Below are 15,294 nucleotides of genomic sequence, written 5' to 3'. Positions count from 1 at the left end.
AAACACAAAAAATCAAAAATATTTGATATAAAAATATTTGTTTTAAGTAGTGAAAATAGTTACTTTGCCTGGTAACGAGTTACTTTTGTTATGAAGTAATTCAATTACTAACTCAGTTACTTTTTTAAGCAAGTAATGAGTAACTATAACTAATTACTTTTTTAAAGTAACGTTCCCAACACTGATTGCAATGTACCCTGGAAAACAAGAAAAAGCAAATAATGGCCATGGGAAATTTACTTGAACTTCAAAATAAAATCAACATGTCATCGCTGCTAAGGTCTCCTTCTGTATCAGACCTAATTGAATCCAACATAGCATGGCGTCTGTATAAATAGCCTTTAGGTTTTAAAGTGAATCAAGTTAGTCATCATCTAATTGTGTCAGTTACCTGGATTTAACAAAACAAAAGAGACATTCAAGCCATTTGGAGAGAAAAAAATCTGCTAACTAAGCCCTTTCTCTTGTCTCGCTCATAATAATCCCTCCTGATGGTTTGTTTGGGCTCAATGGAGGCTGCAGGCCCAAAGAGAAAGTGAGGAGGTAAAGTGGGGGTCTTTGATGATGTCGAGATTAGACCTCGCCCGGCAGACTGTCTCCTCCTTTGGTTGCATGTGTTGCATGTTCATCCATACACATGCGCAAGGCCACCTCCTTCCTCATTGTTGAGGAATTACTTGCTCTTTATGGTCTTAAGTTACAAGAGCAATTGATCCCTCTGACCCCCTGCAAGCCCTTGAGCTTGTGCTGGGAATCCGAGCTCCAATGTATACACACTGGAGACAGCTCAACCCCCAGAGCAGCACTCTGCTTTGCGCCTTACACACACACACCACTCCTTCATTTACTTCTTGTCTGGGGATTTAGCACTACCTGCTGGGCAAAAGTTGCAGTACAATGTCTACATTATTACAATACATTACAGGTCAGTACAAACTGAGATTCTGGGACATTGATCCAAAATAATCTGTTTTACATTTTAATTGAAATCAAACATCAAGCGGTAATGAGACGATTCTCATCTTGGATTCCTTTGCGACAATCAGGTCTTTTTTTGTTTTGTTTTTTTAATAGCCCGGGAGAAGTTGTTACGGTGTTTTGTTTTGAAATTTTTGTTGCTGTTGTTGGGGTTTTTTAATACAGTATATGCGAAGCCATGACATCTGCTAGCCAGAAGTTGAGCTGTGTTTATTTTCCTCAGCTTTTGATTAAGTTAGTAGCTGGCATAATTTTAACTGCAGCATTTTGTATATGTTTTTATGTTTATTGGTGTAATGCCTGTCTTTTAATACTGTTCATATGTCATTGAATTGCCCCTCGGGGACAAATTAAGTGTTTTTGAATTTGAATTTAAAGTATGTAGCAGGTACACCTCCTGTTCTGTATTGATTGATAACTAGCTAACCAGCTAGCTAACTAGCCATCTAGATAGATGATACATTTAAGAAAAAAAAAACCTTATACAGGTTAATTTTTTTAACAGCTCGTAGTAAAAAAATAACACTAATATATTTTAACAAAACAACAGAAAAGGAGAACCATCAAAGAAAATGATAATAATGAGCATCCCCAAGAGAAAAATTACATCAGCCTGTGCCAGAAAAAGATATACAGAGATGGAAGGTATTACTAACGGTTGGCTGTAAATAAATAGTAAAAGTATAAATATAGCCCAATCACTACATCAATGACCAAACAACTAGTTTAAGTGTAATGACTGCTTCTGTAACATTTTAACTTGTCATCAAACAGTAAACTAATTTAACAGCTCTAAAACATGAAAACTAAACGCTCCGTCTTACCTTGGTCATCAAGTGAAAACAGGCATGGTCAGCAAAAGGTTGTTTTTGTTTTTTTTATACGTCGGACAAAAGTATTTAGACCCCACTGGAGTCTTGTGGTTTTGAATGCAAGTCTGCTGATTTGACATAATTTCCTGTATATTTTTTCCCCCTAAAAATCCTGTATATTCTTATTATTTATTTTTGCTAACGCGGATGTTGTGCTGGAGTTTAGTTGTATAACATTTGCTGATGTCTTCTTGTGTGATATCGTACGTGACGGCGGTTCAAACTAAAAAGGTGTAGTTTCGTCTCGGCTCACTGGGTGAAAACAAAAATTGTGTAAAATATTTTGATGGCAGCGCTTTTTGCTGATTAGTAAACGCCAGTTTCAGCATCACGTCTGTTTTTTTGATTCTCGTAGACAGCGCACTACACAGACCATGTTCAGAAAGTCTTTGAAGCAAAAGACCATTTCAGTTCGCTCTATAATTCGTCTCCCAAGCTTAACTGCTCTGAACAACAATTAACTCCTGACCCCAAATAATTGTATTATTACAAGGGTCGGTCAGCTTGCCTGGATTAGCGGGTAGGCGGCAGCCATGCCGTACGTCACGCAAGCAAGAAAAAGGACATCTATGTTTCCAACAAATTGCTCAGCCCTGTAAATTCTGACACCCTTTTTTTCCCTCCACATTTCCAGTCAGCTCAAATAAAACCTCACTTCAGGTCTCTGTGATGCTCAAATGGATGTTTAGAGATATTATTAGACAGCTGGTGCCAGATTACTGCTTACAGCCTGAGCAATTAGATAATTGGTGTTGTTAGAGTGGAAAGGTTGAAGGCCGAAGACATTATGCTATCATAATAATCTCCCACGCTGGCCGACTCCCGTCACAGTCAAAGCCATTGTGTCATTTTTCAATCCGGAGCTTGTCCCAGTTGTCTCTTGTGCGCCGTCCAACAGAGCCTGCTGTGTGAGGGTCTGCACTGCCAGCAGAACTCTGTAGACAGGGAAGCAATTGGCTCTTTTTTCATATTTGACTGAATTACAGCCGCAAATATTGAATTGAAGCATGTTTCCTTTGGTTTCCTTGTACACATAGTCACTCGGCGATAAATAGAAACACATCCTGAATTTAAAGCTTATTTGCAATCACTCTGCCAGCCAGCACTGTGTGCGCAGTGGCTTGCTCGCCTTTTATTTATGAGAGCAGCTTGACGGGGAAATGGCAAGTTTGAATTTAGTGCGTCGCACGTGCTAATGAATTTCCAAAGATAAATATTGTGAATTCACGGCTATGAACGGACATTGGTCACCTGTCATCTTCAACAAGCACAAAATTCTACATTTTAGTCTTGCTTGCTTGCTTCTTGGTAATTTGATGCTTTGACATGTTTGTAATGTAATGTCTTTCTCACTGTACTTTCCTAGATCGTTAACATCTCCAAGCTGAAAGACTTCTTGCTGCAACATAGGAAGGATTATGTGAGCGCGGGAAGGTAAGCCTCAGTTACCAACTGTAGGAAATTTTACAAAATATGACAAACACAGATTTGTTGCAAGTGTCAAATGTGTCTGCTTCTGGTGAGGCCCAACAAGCCGTGTGGTCTTCGGCAGCAGGCTCCAGTCTAGTTGTCGGCAATAATTGAAGTGCAACCAAGCGGAGAAGGATTAACGTCCCGGAAAAACTGTTGGATTTCCTCTCCAAAAGTTTCAACCACAACACATTAACTCAACATTAAGATGTCTGTAGTATAGTTATGTGGAGCCCGATTTTCAAAAGTTGTGGGAAACCCCATGGTCTGGCAGGTCTCATCTACTTGCTGTTCCTGCGATCTGATTTTCGGCTTCCTTCTTATTACACTTCTTTGACTTTGTTTTGTCAAGAATATTTTTTCAGTTGACCCAACTTGACCTTTTATTTTGCCAAAATGTAAAAAGGGCTACATCTATTCTCTGAATGAAAAGGATCAGAATGCTATAAAATAAAACAGAAAAAGATTGCTAACTACCTTGTAGGAATGTAACGATGCATCGAAAATCGATTTAATATCGATGTAAACTGCTTAAAATATGCATCGATGTTAAAAATGAAAGCATCGATTTACAACGCCATGTTAACTGCTATGCCTTGCGCAGTGTTTTATCGTTTCTAGCCGGACCGTTCTGTGGATTGTCCAGTATTGTTTGGCGGGTCTTTGCAGACGCCAATAAAAACTTTGTAAGAAATCAATTGAAGGTTTTATGTTTTGTAAGTAGCTCCTTGTTTACTTAATGAGGCAATTTATCATCTGTGTGTTAGTCCTGTGGCCCGTACATTCGCGTGAAATACATGTCGCTGATATTGTGTCTTATTAGTCCAGTAGAGGGCCTTATTGTTACACTTGTTGACTGTTAAGTCTTTCTCATTTGATTTTATTCGTCTCAAACAAGCACAGCAATAAAAACAAAACAAAGGAAAGGAAAAAAAAGCAGTGTGATAACATGCAAGTTTGAGAAGGGACAGAAAGAAGCACAATTTATCAAGTTTCCCCTTTACATAATTTAAAATCAGAATACATAAAGACATACACGAGTATTTTGATTCATTTTAGAAGATTAAAAGCATATTAAGGACAAACTTTTTTGTGAAAAAAAATAGTAAAAAAAAATCAACGTGAATCCTCAACAAAGCTTCCTTTTTTTATACTATCTGTCTCGCTGCACAAAGCTGAGAATTTGTTGCGAGGGCAGAATATTAACCTTAACCACAAAGCACTGATAACAACATAAACATTTCGTTAAACAGTCAAAATAATTAGTTCATTTTCAAGTATTTTTTTTTATAGAAAGTTACAAATAGTTAATGTGTGTAACAAAGACAAAATGTATTTCCAGAAAACACAGAATGAAATGTTGCTATCCATGTGCGAGCACATACAATTAACTAGTGGACTTGACGGTAAATAGTAGATGATAGGCTTGAGAAAATTAATTTACAAGACGCATCATTAGTAGTGTTCCTCTGGGTCACGGGGTATTTCGGCCTTTTACACTATACACCCTCCCCAGAGGTGGCAAGCTGCAGGATGATCAGCCCTGAGCTTGCGTCCCAAACCCAATTACCCATGGGAGTCACCTTGCTGTCAAATGGCAGACATCTCAGTGTACTATGCATGGCAGGGGCGTCCTGTTCCCTGAGTCAGGCCTAGGCTGACCGCACACCTCCTATCATGCTATTTGGTGGGCCAAACGGCTGTCGTTACTCTTCAGCCAGAGCCACTGGCTACTTCTTTCTGCTGCCTCTGATACAGCTTTGATGGCTGTACGCTGGTTCTGGGCCCCTAACTCTCAAGTCCCTCAGTAGTCTTGTGGTAGACGTTTCTCACAAACCCTCTGCACCAAACTTCCACTGGGCGGGCTTCTGCGTTCCAGCCACGATTTCAAGCTTCAGCGGCTAGCTCAGAATATCGCAGGTATTTCCCCTCATATGCCTCCTCCATGGAGCCCTCCCAAGGTACAGTAAGTTTGACTATGTATACGTTCTTTAAGGAAGGGGACCAGAACACCAAGTCAGGCCTCAAGGTGGTGGTGGCGGCGAACTCTGAGGGGTACACTGTTACAGCTGTTTGCCAATATCTGCCAGCATCTTCCAATCACGTGCTATGCACAGTTGGCTTTTCTCGGATGGTGTAGTGTTGCTCCTGGCAGCTGTGGCCCCTTCACGGACAAAGGCCCATGATGTGTTAGATGTTGGCAGTGGTAGGGTGTTGATGCTGGATCGTTTTTCCTCCAATGTGGAAGCAAGGCTCTTCAAGACATGGTTGTGGCGCCAAGTGTACCGTCCCTGCGTGAGACTGGTTTTACACCCGGTGGGTATGTGCCTGAAGGAGGCTGGCTTGGTGCACAGGACGCACCCAGGATCTTCGCCAAACCACTGGCTGAAATTAGTTGATGTTTCAAGGACATCATAGGTGGCTCTGATGGCGAAGCTCAAGCTCCTCGCTTCCATGGCCCATACATCCCTCCAGCTCAATCTCCTCCTTTTGACACTCGCCCACCATGTCCACGGAATCTGTTTGCCACGAGCGACTGCTTTGGCCCATCTTGCCGCCTCCTCCTGACGCCGCAAGTCCTCCACCACCATTTTCCTCCATGTTGGAGCGGTGGCATTTCTCCAGGCTGGACGGCTAATTGTTAGCCCCAGGCCTCCTCTTCCTTGCTGAACATTCCCCGCCTTCCAAGGCTTTTGACTGGCTGCTCAGTTACAGTGGGATTTGGATCCTCACCGATGAAGAACTGCAAGTCAGTAAGCACTCCCTTCACCACTGAGATACTGCGCGACTTAGACCGTTTGATCTTCATACGGGCCCAAATAAGAAGGAATTTACCTTCTTTTCCGCTGTGCACCGGTCTTTTTCGAGAATTGATTATTTTCTTACAAATAACTCTATTGCTGATAAAACTGTTACAAAAATGCATCCTATTATTATTAGCGACCATGCACCAGTCTCCCTTTCCCTACAAGTTGATTATATCTTTAAACCACCACCGACATGGCGGTTTAACATCTCACTGCTAAACGACGCAGAGTTTGACAAAATTATGAGAAAAGAATGGGCAGACTTTTTGGAAATAAATGATTCTCCAGACCTATCGCCATCTCTTCTCTGGGAAACTGGGAAAGCAGTAATTAGAGGTAAAATTATAACATATTCATCTTATAAAAAGAAACAGGATCAAAAATCAGAAAAAGACTTGGAAGATAAAATTAAACAACTGACGGATGAGTACACAATAAACCCAAATAACCAAATATGGACTGACTTACAAAATACAAAAATACAGTTAGACGATATGCTAACTAAAAAGACAGAATTTATAATACAACAATTGAGATATAACAACTTTGAATATAATAACAAATCAGGTAAATTTCTTGCAAACCAACTTCAACGCAATCGGGAAAAGTCTCTTATAACGGCTATTAAAGGGACAACTGGTGAATGCACACAATCACCAGAAGAAATTAATTACATTTTTTATAACTATTATCGTAACCTATACTTAGAAACTAACAAGCCTAACCCTGAGCATATTGAGGCATTCCTCAGTAGCTTAAATATACCTCAGTTAACTACTGAATATAAAGACATGTTAGATGCGCCACTTACTATAAACGAGTTGTACAGTGCTCTAGATAGTATGCCTAATGGCAAAGCACCTGGCCCGGATGGTTATCCGGCTATATTTTTTAAGCACTTCTGGTTAATGCTTGCTCCACTATTCTTAAGAGTAGTAACAGAAATTAAAACTAAGGGTTACATACGCCCACACATGAATACAGCAGCAATTAAACTTTTATTAAAGCCAGAAAAAGACCCCACCCTTCCATCAAGTTACCGTCCGATTTCACTAATTAACACTGATATTAAAATTATCACTAAGGCTTTCACATCTAGACTAGAAACAGTAATCTCGGCAATTATTCATAGCGACCACACAGGCTTTATTAAAGATCGGCACTCTACTAATAATATTAGGAGACTCTTTAACCTTATTGGCATGTCACAGCGGCATGATAAAAAGGCAGTTATTATATCATTGGATGCAGAAAAAGCTTTCGACAAAGTTAACTGGTCCTTCCTCTTTGCTGTTTTAAATAAATTTGGCTTTGGGAAATCATTTATCCACTGGGTATCAGTATTATATGATTCTCCAAAAGCTACAGTTACTACTAATGGGATTATATCTCAGAGCTTTACTTTACAGAGAGGCACAAGACAGGGATGCCCACTATCCCCTTTATTATTTGCAATATTTATTGAGCCACTTGCATTAGCCATACGCCAGGAAAGAAGGATTCAAGGAATTCACTCTGGGGTAACAGAACATAAAATTAATCTATATGCCGATGACATCTTACTTTATTTAGAAAAGCCGGCTACTTCGCTAGGGGAAGTATTTAATTTAATAACTAAATTCTCACAGTTATCAGATTATTCTATTAACTGGACAAAATCAACACTTCTACCTATTACAGAAAATTCATGGAACCCTGCAAGCCAGGACCCACACTACTCATTTCCTATAGGTAATTTAAAATACTTAGGCATAAAAATCTCATCTAAATTAACTGATTTAATTCATTTAAACTTTTCTCCACTTCTGGATAACATTTATAGTGACTTGGAGCGCTGGAATAATCTTCCTATTTCTCTAATAGGACGAATAGCCACCATTAAAATGAAAGTTTTACCCCAAATAAACTATTTTTTCTCAATAATTCCATTTAAACCTACGGCTAAATGGTTACAGTTGTTGGACTCAGCCGTAACAAAATTTTACTGGAATAAAAAAAAAAGCAAAGATTAGTCTATCTACTCTTCAGAAAAGTAAATCCAAAGAGTGGTCTAGAGGCACCAAATTTTATGTACTACTATATAGCTAACCAGCTACAATATATCGTTCTATGGGCACAACCCAACAGAGACACTAACTGTTGGTTGGAATTAGAACAGAAGGATTGTAATAACCTCAGACTTCGTGATTTACTCTTTATTACAACATTGATTAAGCGTCATAATTGTTTTAAAAACCCAATGATTTCCGCCACCGTGACTGCCTGGTGGAAGGCACTAGAATTGACAAAAGCCCAAGTGGAGCCCTGTGGACTCTCTCCCCTATGGCGTAACCCCGACTTTCAACTTAACAACCAACCGTTTCATTTAGCTGTGTGGGAGCAGAAAGGAATTACACATCTCCACCATCTCTTCTCAGATAATATGTTTATATCATATACATCCTTGCTCCAAAAATACAATATAAAAAACGGATTTTTTTTACATTATCTACAAGTTAAAAATATGATAAAGAAAAAAATTCCAACACTTCGGGGTACGCTCCAACCGCCTGTTTTAGCTAAAGATATTAACAAGCTTTCTCCGACAACAACAAAACAACTTTCAAAAATATATAAGTTACTTTCATATACTGATAAAATGTCTTTACCCATCTCGGAATGGGAGACAGACTTGTCTATAGCACCGGAACCTGACTTTTGGATTCAAGTTTGTGAAAACGCATTTAAAATGACAAAACACACAAATTTACAACTTATCCAATATAAAATTATTCACAGAACATACATTACTCAATATATGATGAAGAAAATGGGACTCTCAGACTCCGACATTTGTCTCCAATGCTTACAAAACACTACAGACACTTATGTTCATGCTTTATGGTTATGTACTCCGGTTATGTATTTCTGGACTAAAGTCTTAGAAAAACTTTCCGCTATTTTGGACTGTAGGATAGATACCTTTATCTCCAAACTTGTGTTTGCTAGGTGACCTAACAACAACTGACTTACCACATAAACAATTTCAATCTACACTTGTAGCCCTTACTATCGTTAAAAAAAACAATTCTTGTTAACTGGAAAAATAAACAAACTCTGAATATCGACCAATGGTCTAACCTCCTCATAAATCACATTTTAATGGAAAAAATATCTGCCTCAAATAAAAACCAAATATCAAAATTTATAGAAACATGGTCTACATATATAGAATTTTTTAACCTAATTCTGGTTACTTAATTCTGTCTGTTAGCGAGAGCCACTACATCGTGATAACTTACATTGATGTTTCTGCATTTGGCAATTTATTATTATATTATATTATTAGTATGGGATTTTTTTTAATGGGCTTTAGGTGAACTGATGAATACACACACACTCGCACGCATGCACGCACACACACGCGCATACACATACTCACCCACATACAAAAAAAAAAAAATATATATATTTATATATATGTGTGTATATGTATATATATGTATATATATTTTAAAAAAAAAACATTTATTAAATTCTTTTAATTTATTTGTTTTTTTAAAAAAAGGAGAGCAATGATGATGTTAAATCGAATGAACAATACTGAGCTCTCCTGGGAAAAAAAAAGAAAAAAAAAACATACGGGCCCAACTGATGTTCTCTAGTTTTCTGAGTAACCTTCTGGTGCATGGGGTGGTGGTAGTCAGGGTGGTGATGCCGTCCATGTAGGCTTTGAGGGAAGGGAGGCGCCAGTAAGAGCAGAGTTTTTGGCCACCTACGTCCCATTTTGAGGCTCGAATGATATCCTCCATCACCATGGTGAAAGCCAAGGGAGAGACGGTACATCCGGCCATGATGCCTACTTCCAGGCACTGCTATGAGGGGGTAAATTCAGGCGTAGAGAAGCAGAACTGCAGGTCCTGAAAGCAGTCTTTGACCAGGGTCATGATGGTGTCCGGGATATTAAAGAACTTGAAGGTAGTCCAGACGAGCTCATGGGGCACAGAGCCAAAGGCGTTTGCAAGGTCCAAGAAGATCGCATGGAGTTCCCTTTTCTCCAGTTTTGCCATTTGGATCTGTTGCCAGATCATACTGGCATGTTCTAGGAACGCTGAGAAGCCCAATATCCCTGCCTTCTGAACGCATGTATCCAAATACTAATTTCTGTGCAGGTATTCGGCCAACCTTTTGGCGATGACTCTGAAGAAGATATTACCCTCCACGTTAATCAAGGCAGTTTGGCGGAACTGACTGATGTTCGTTGTGTCTTTCTCCTTTGGAATAAGAATCACACCTATGCCAGTAGCCGGCCTAACGCCTTTGGGTATGGACCTCTACTGCCATACCGTCCTCATGAGGCCCCAGAGAAACCTACGTGCGTCGGGTGTGTTCTTGTACACTTTGTATGTTTGTATGCTGTTCTTGCCCGGCGGAGAATCTTCTCCACCTCCTCCTACGTTGGGGGACCGGTCTCAAATTGATGTTCTGGGTGGTCGTTTGGAGGAATCTCTGGAGGGATGGCCAGGTGTTCATGGCGCTTTGGATCAGAATGTGTTGATCTAAGGTGCTCCTCCAGGTCTTTCTTTGTTGCTTTTAGAACTCCACTTTTCTCCTTGGTGAAGAGAGTCTTAAATAACTTAAAGGGATCTTTGTACAACTGTGTTCTTGTCTGTTCTTTAATCCTCATTTGTTTCTGTGAATTATCTGCTCTGCGGAGGGATGCCACATGTGCTTTAATGTCACCTTGGAGGGCGCTCATGCCCTCCTTTTCCACTTCCAAGACCTTCTTCCAAAGTCTCCTGAGTTTGATTTCCTGTTGCCTCCTAAAGACTGGTGGAGTGGGAGCAACTTTTGGCAACTTTCAACTCTAGTACTCCAAATCATTCTGCTCCGTATTGATAGATGATATTTCCCATTTTCTCCAGCTTCTTCTCCACTGTGCCTCGAAATTGTTCAATGGACAGGGCCAGATCATTACTCACCGGTTTCCACAGCACCGAGCCATTTCTTTTTTTTTTTTTTTTTTTTTTTTTTTTTTTTTTTTTGGGGAGATCTCAGTATTGATCATTTGAAATGTCATCATCATTGTTCTCCCTTTTTTTTTGTTTTTTGTATGTGTGTTTGTGCGTGTGTGCGTGCGTGTGTGTGTGCGTGCGTGCGTGCGTGCGTGCGTGCGATAAAAAATAAAAATAAATAAGAATTCCCATACCGTTCACCTAAACCGAACACTTCAAAATCCAGCCAGAGTCGTGGGGCCGCCAGGAGACCCAAAGGGGGACCAAAGAAAAGAAAGAAAAGCGAAGCCCAGCACCGACCAGACACCACCCACCGGGCCACTAACCTTCACCAACCCCAAAGACATCCAAACTCCAACAAATCAGGGAAACCTCAAGGGCCCAAAGGAGAAACTGAGGAAAGGTAGAAAGGACAGACGAAGCAGAGTGAGATCCACAGACACCAGCCTCCACCGAATCAATGACCTGAGGGAGAAACAAGTTGTGTCTGAGTCTCGATAGATGCTGGTGTGGTGGATCTAGCATGCATGAAAATCTCCACCAAAGAGGGGAGCCGTCGACCCCCGCCAGGACAGAGCAAGCGCAACACCTCAGGGCCCCCCAGGCCGCGGCCGCGCCAAAGGACGACCCCCGGGCCCCACAGGGGCCACCGGCCGGAGAGCAAACCCCGGAGCAGGAGCGCCCCCCACCCCAACGCGGCCCGCGCCCCCAACCCAACGCAGCAGGACGGGGCACTGCAGGCCCACCAGGCACCCCACCGGCCCACAACCCCCGCTCCCCCCGCGACCCCCCCGCCCCCCTACCCCCGCCACCCACCCCAACCCAGCCCCAACCGCCCCCAGGTCCCCAAATCCCCAGACACCCTCCCCACCCCAGCACCCCCCACCCCGGCACCCCCACCACCACCCCCCCACCAACCAAGCCGCCCCCGCCCCCCCCGCCCCCACCCCCACCAACCGACAGCCCCCCAGCCCCCGACCCCAGACCCCGGGGACACACCGCACCCAGGCATCCGCGCCGAAGAGGGGGCCGGGCAGCGGAGCGGAGAGGGCACCCGCGCCCACCCCACCACGCGGAGGGACGGAACACCAGGGGCAGAAGGGGAGATGGGGGCACCGGAGGACGGGCGGCATCCCCGAACCCCAGGCCCAGCGGGGAGAGGCCCCGGTCGTCACCCCAACGATCTAAGTGAAAAACTAACCCTGTTACTAAGTTCGCCAGCTCGCCGACTGGCGAACTCTACCCCTAAACCGTGTGTGTGACCCCACCCAGTGTATATACATAAGTGTGTGTGTGTGGTGCATTAAAATTGGGGGCAGGTGAACCGGAGCAGAGGGAAATGATATCCCCCCCTGCTCCGATCCATCCGCCCCCCAGGCATGTCAATGAGCGTATGTGGTGCATTAAAATAAATTAATGGGGGGGGGGGGGTGCACACGGACAGGCGACCGCAGCACTGCTTCATACCGCGGCCGCCCCAACCGATGCCCCCCCCCCCCCCCAGTTGTGTGGTGCATTAAAATTTGGAGGGGAGCTGCAGGGCGGAGACGGTGTCTCCACCCCACCCCACTCCACTCCCCCCCAAAGTGTGTTATGTGCCCTAAAATGTATTGTGCAAAACTAGTGCAGTGAGTTAAGAGGAGCGACCAGCTGGGCCCCCCCCAACCGGGCGGGGGGGGGGAGGCGCACCCGCCCACCAAAACCCCCACCCACCCCACCGGGACCCCGGCGGGGCTTGCCCCCCGGATACCGGGGCCCGCCCGAAGTGCCCGGAGGCCCACCGGAGCGGGGCGGGCACAACACCAATCCCGCCCACTCCCCCGGCCCCCGGAGCGCCGAGACCCGGGCCACGGACGGAACCCCCGGCCTAGGGGAGGGGGAGGAGGGCGGACAGGGGAGGGGGAGGGGACGGGGGAAGGAGACGACAGGAAGGGCAGGAGGCAGCAGCAGGGCCGCAGAGAGAGGGGGAGAGGAGGAGGAAGGGCGACGAGGGAGAAGGGACAGGGAGGCGGAGGACGGGCGGGGAGAGGTGAAGAGGGAGAGGAAGCAAGGGGGAGGAAGGGGGAGGGGAGAGGGAACCACGGGGCACCCCGGCGGCCCACAGGCCCCGACCCGCGTCGCCGGACCCAGAGCGACGGACCGCGCCGGGGCGGCGCCGCCCCGGACACCAGGGAGAGCCCCGCAACACAGCACCCACCACGAGACCCAGGGAACGACCAAGACGCAGCCGCCACCCAGCAGCCAACAGAGGGGCAGACCCGCCCACGCCCAGCCAGGGGGGACAGCACCTGTAACGTTAGTCCCCTGGCATGCAGTGAATCCGAATATTAGCCTTTAGTGCCCATTGGAGGTGAATCTGTTCGATCCTGTTGGCAGCAACTGGGTTCCTGACTATAAAAACACAACCATTAGTAACAAACTGCCAAATGCAGAGACATCAATGTAAGTTATCACGATGTGGTGGCTCTCGCTAACAGGCAGAATTAAATAACCAGAATTAGGTTAAAATATTCTATATACGTAGACCATATTTCTATGAATTTTGATATTTGTTTTTTATTTGAGGCCGATATTTTTTCCATTAAAATGTGATTTATGAGGAGGTTAGACCATTGGTCGATATTCAGAGTTTGTTTATTTTTCCAGTTAACAAGAATTGTTTTTTTAGCGATAGTAAGGGCTACAAGTGTAGATTGAAATTGTTTATGTGGTAGGTCAGTTGTTGTTAGGTCACCTAGCAAACACAAGTTTGGAGATAAAGGTATCCTATAGTCCAAGATAGCGGAAAGTTTTTCTAAGACTTTAGTCCAGAAATACATAACCGGGGTGCATAACCATAAAGCATGAAAATAAGTGTCTGTAGTGTTTTGTAAACACTGGAGACAAATGTCGGAGTCGGAGAGGCCCATTTTCTTCATCATATATTGAGTAATGTATGTTCTATGGATTATTTTGTATTGGATAAGTTGTAAATTTGTGTGTTTTGTCATTTTAAATGCATTTTCACAAACTTGAATCCAAAAGTCAGATTCCGGAGCTATAGACAAGTCTGTCTCCCATTTTAAGATGGGTAAAGACATTTTATCCGTATATGAAAGTAACTTATATATTTTTGAAAGTTTTTTTGTTGTTGTCGGAGAAAGCTTGGTAATATCTTTAGCTAAGCCAGGCGGTTGGAGCGTACCCTGAAGTGTTGGAATTTGTTTCTTTATCATATTTTTAACTTGCAGATAATGTAAAAAATTTCCGTTTGTTATTTTGTATTTTTGGAGCAAATATGTATATGATATAAACATATTATCTGAGAAGAGATGGTGAAGATGTGTGATTCCTTTCTTCTCCCACACACCTAAATAAAACGTTTGGTTGTTAATTCGAAAGTCAGGGTTATGCCATAGGGGAGAAAGCCCACAGGGCTCCACTTGGGCTTTTGTAATTTCTAATGCCTTCCACCAAGCAGTCAGGGTGGCGGAGATCATTGGGTTTTTAAAACAATTATGTCGCTTAATCGATGTTGTAATAAAGAGTAAATCTAGAAGTCTGAGGTTATTACAATCCTTCTGTTCTAGTTCCAGCCAACAGTTAGTATCTCTGTTGGGTTGTGCCCATAGAACGATATATTGTAGCTGGTTAGCTATATAGTAGTACATAAAATTTGGTGCCTCTAGGCCACCTTTGGATTTACTTTTCTGAAGAGTAGATAGACTAATCTTTGCTTTTTTTTTTTTCCAGTAAAATTTTGTAACGGCTGAGTCCAACAACTGGAACCATTTAGCCGTAGGTTTAAATGGAATCATTGAGAAAAAATAGTTTATTTTAGGTAAAACTTTCATTTTAACGGTGGCTATTCGTCCTATTAAAGAAATAGGAAGATTATTCCAGCGTTCCAAGTCACTATGAATGTTATCCAGAAGTGGAGAAAAATTTAAATGAATTAAATCAGTTAATTTAGGTGAGATTTTTATGCCTAAGTATTTTAAATTACCTATAGGAAATGAGTAATGTGGGTCCTGGCTTGCAGGGTTCCATGAATTTTCTGTAATAGGTAGAAGTGTTGATTTTGTCCAGTTAATAGAATAATCTGACAACTGTGAGAATTTAGTTATTAAGTTAAATACTTCCCCTAACGAAATCGCCGGGTTTTCTAGATAAAGTAAAATATCATCGGCATAT

General features: G+C 42.9%; 1 protein-coding gene across 2 annotated transcripts in view; it reads left to right on the top strand.

Annotated features, from left to right (window-relative positions):
* stx18 (syntaxin 18) overlaps positions 1–15,294 on the top strand; it is a 32,570-nt gene that overhangs the window by 10,457 nt on the left and 6,819 nt on the right. Inside the window, exons 2-3 of one of the 2 annotated variants that reach the window (XM_077574426.1) lie at positions 3,217–3,284; positions 11,032–11,114. Coding sequence is in view for 1 of the 2 variants with exons in the window: in XM_077574424.1 (XP_077430550.1) it covers positions 3,217–3,284 (68 nt within the window). In the remaining variant the exon portion in view is untranslated. The remainder of the gene's footprint in view (positions 1–3,216; positions 3,285–11,031; positions 11,115–15,294) is intronic. The other variant, XM_077574424.1, reaches the window with a different exon arrangement.

Source organism: Vanacampus margaritifer, chromosome 8, assembly GCF_051991255.1.
Source record: "Vanacampus margaritifer isolate UIUO_Vmar chromosome 8, RoL_Vmar_1.0, whole genome shotgun sequence".
NCBI lineage: Eukaryota > Metazoa > Chordata > Actinopteri > Syngnathiformes > Syngnathidae > Vanacampus > Vanacampus margaritifer.
This window is presented reverse-complemented; position numbering and strand designations above follow the sequence as displayed.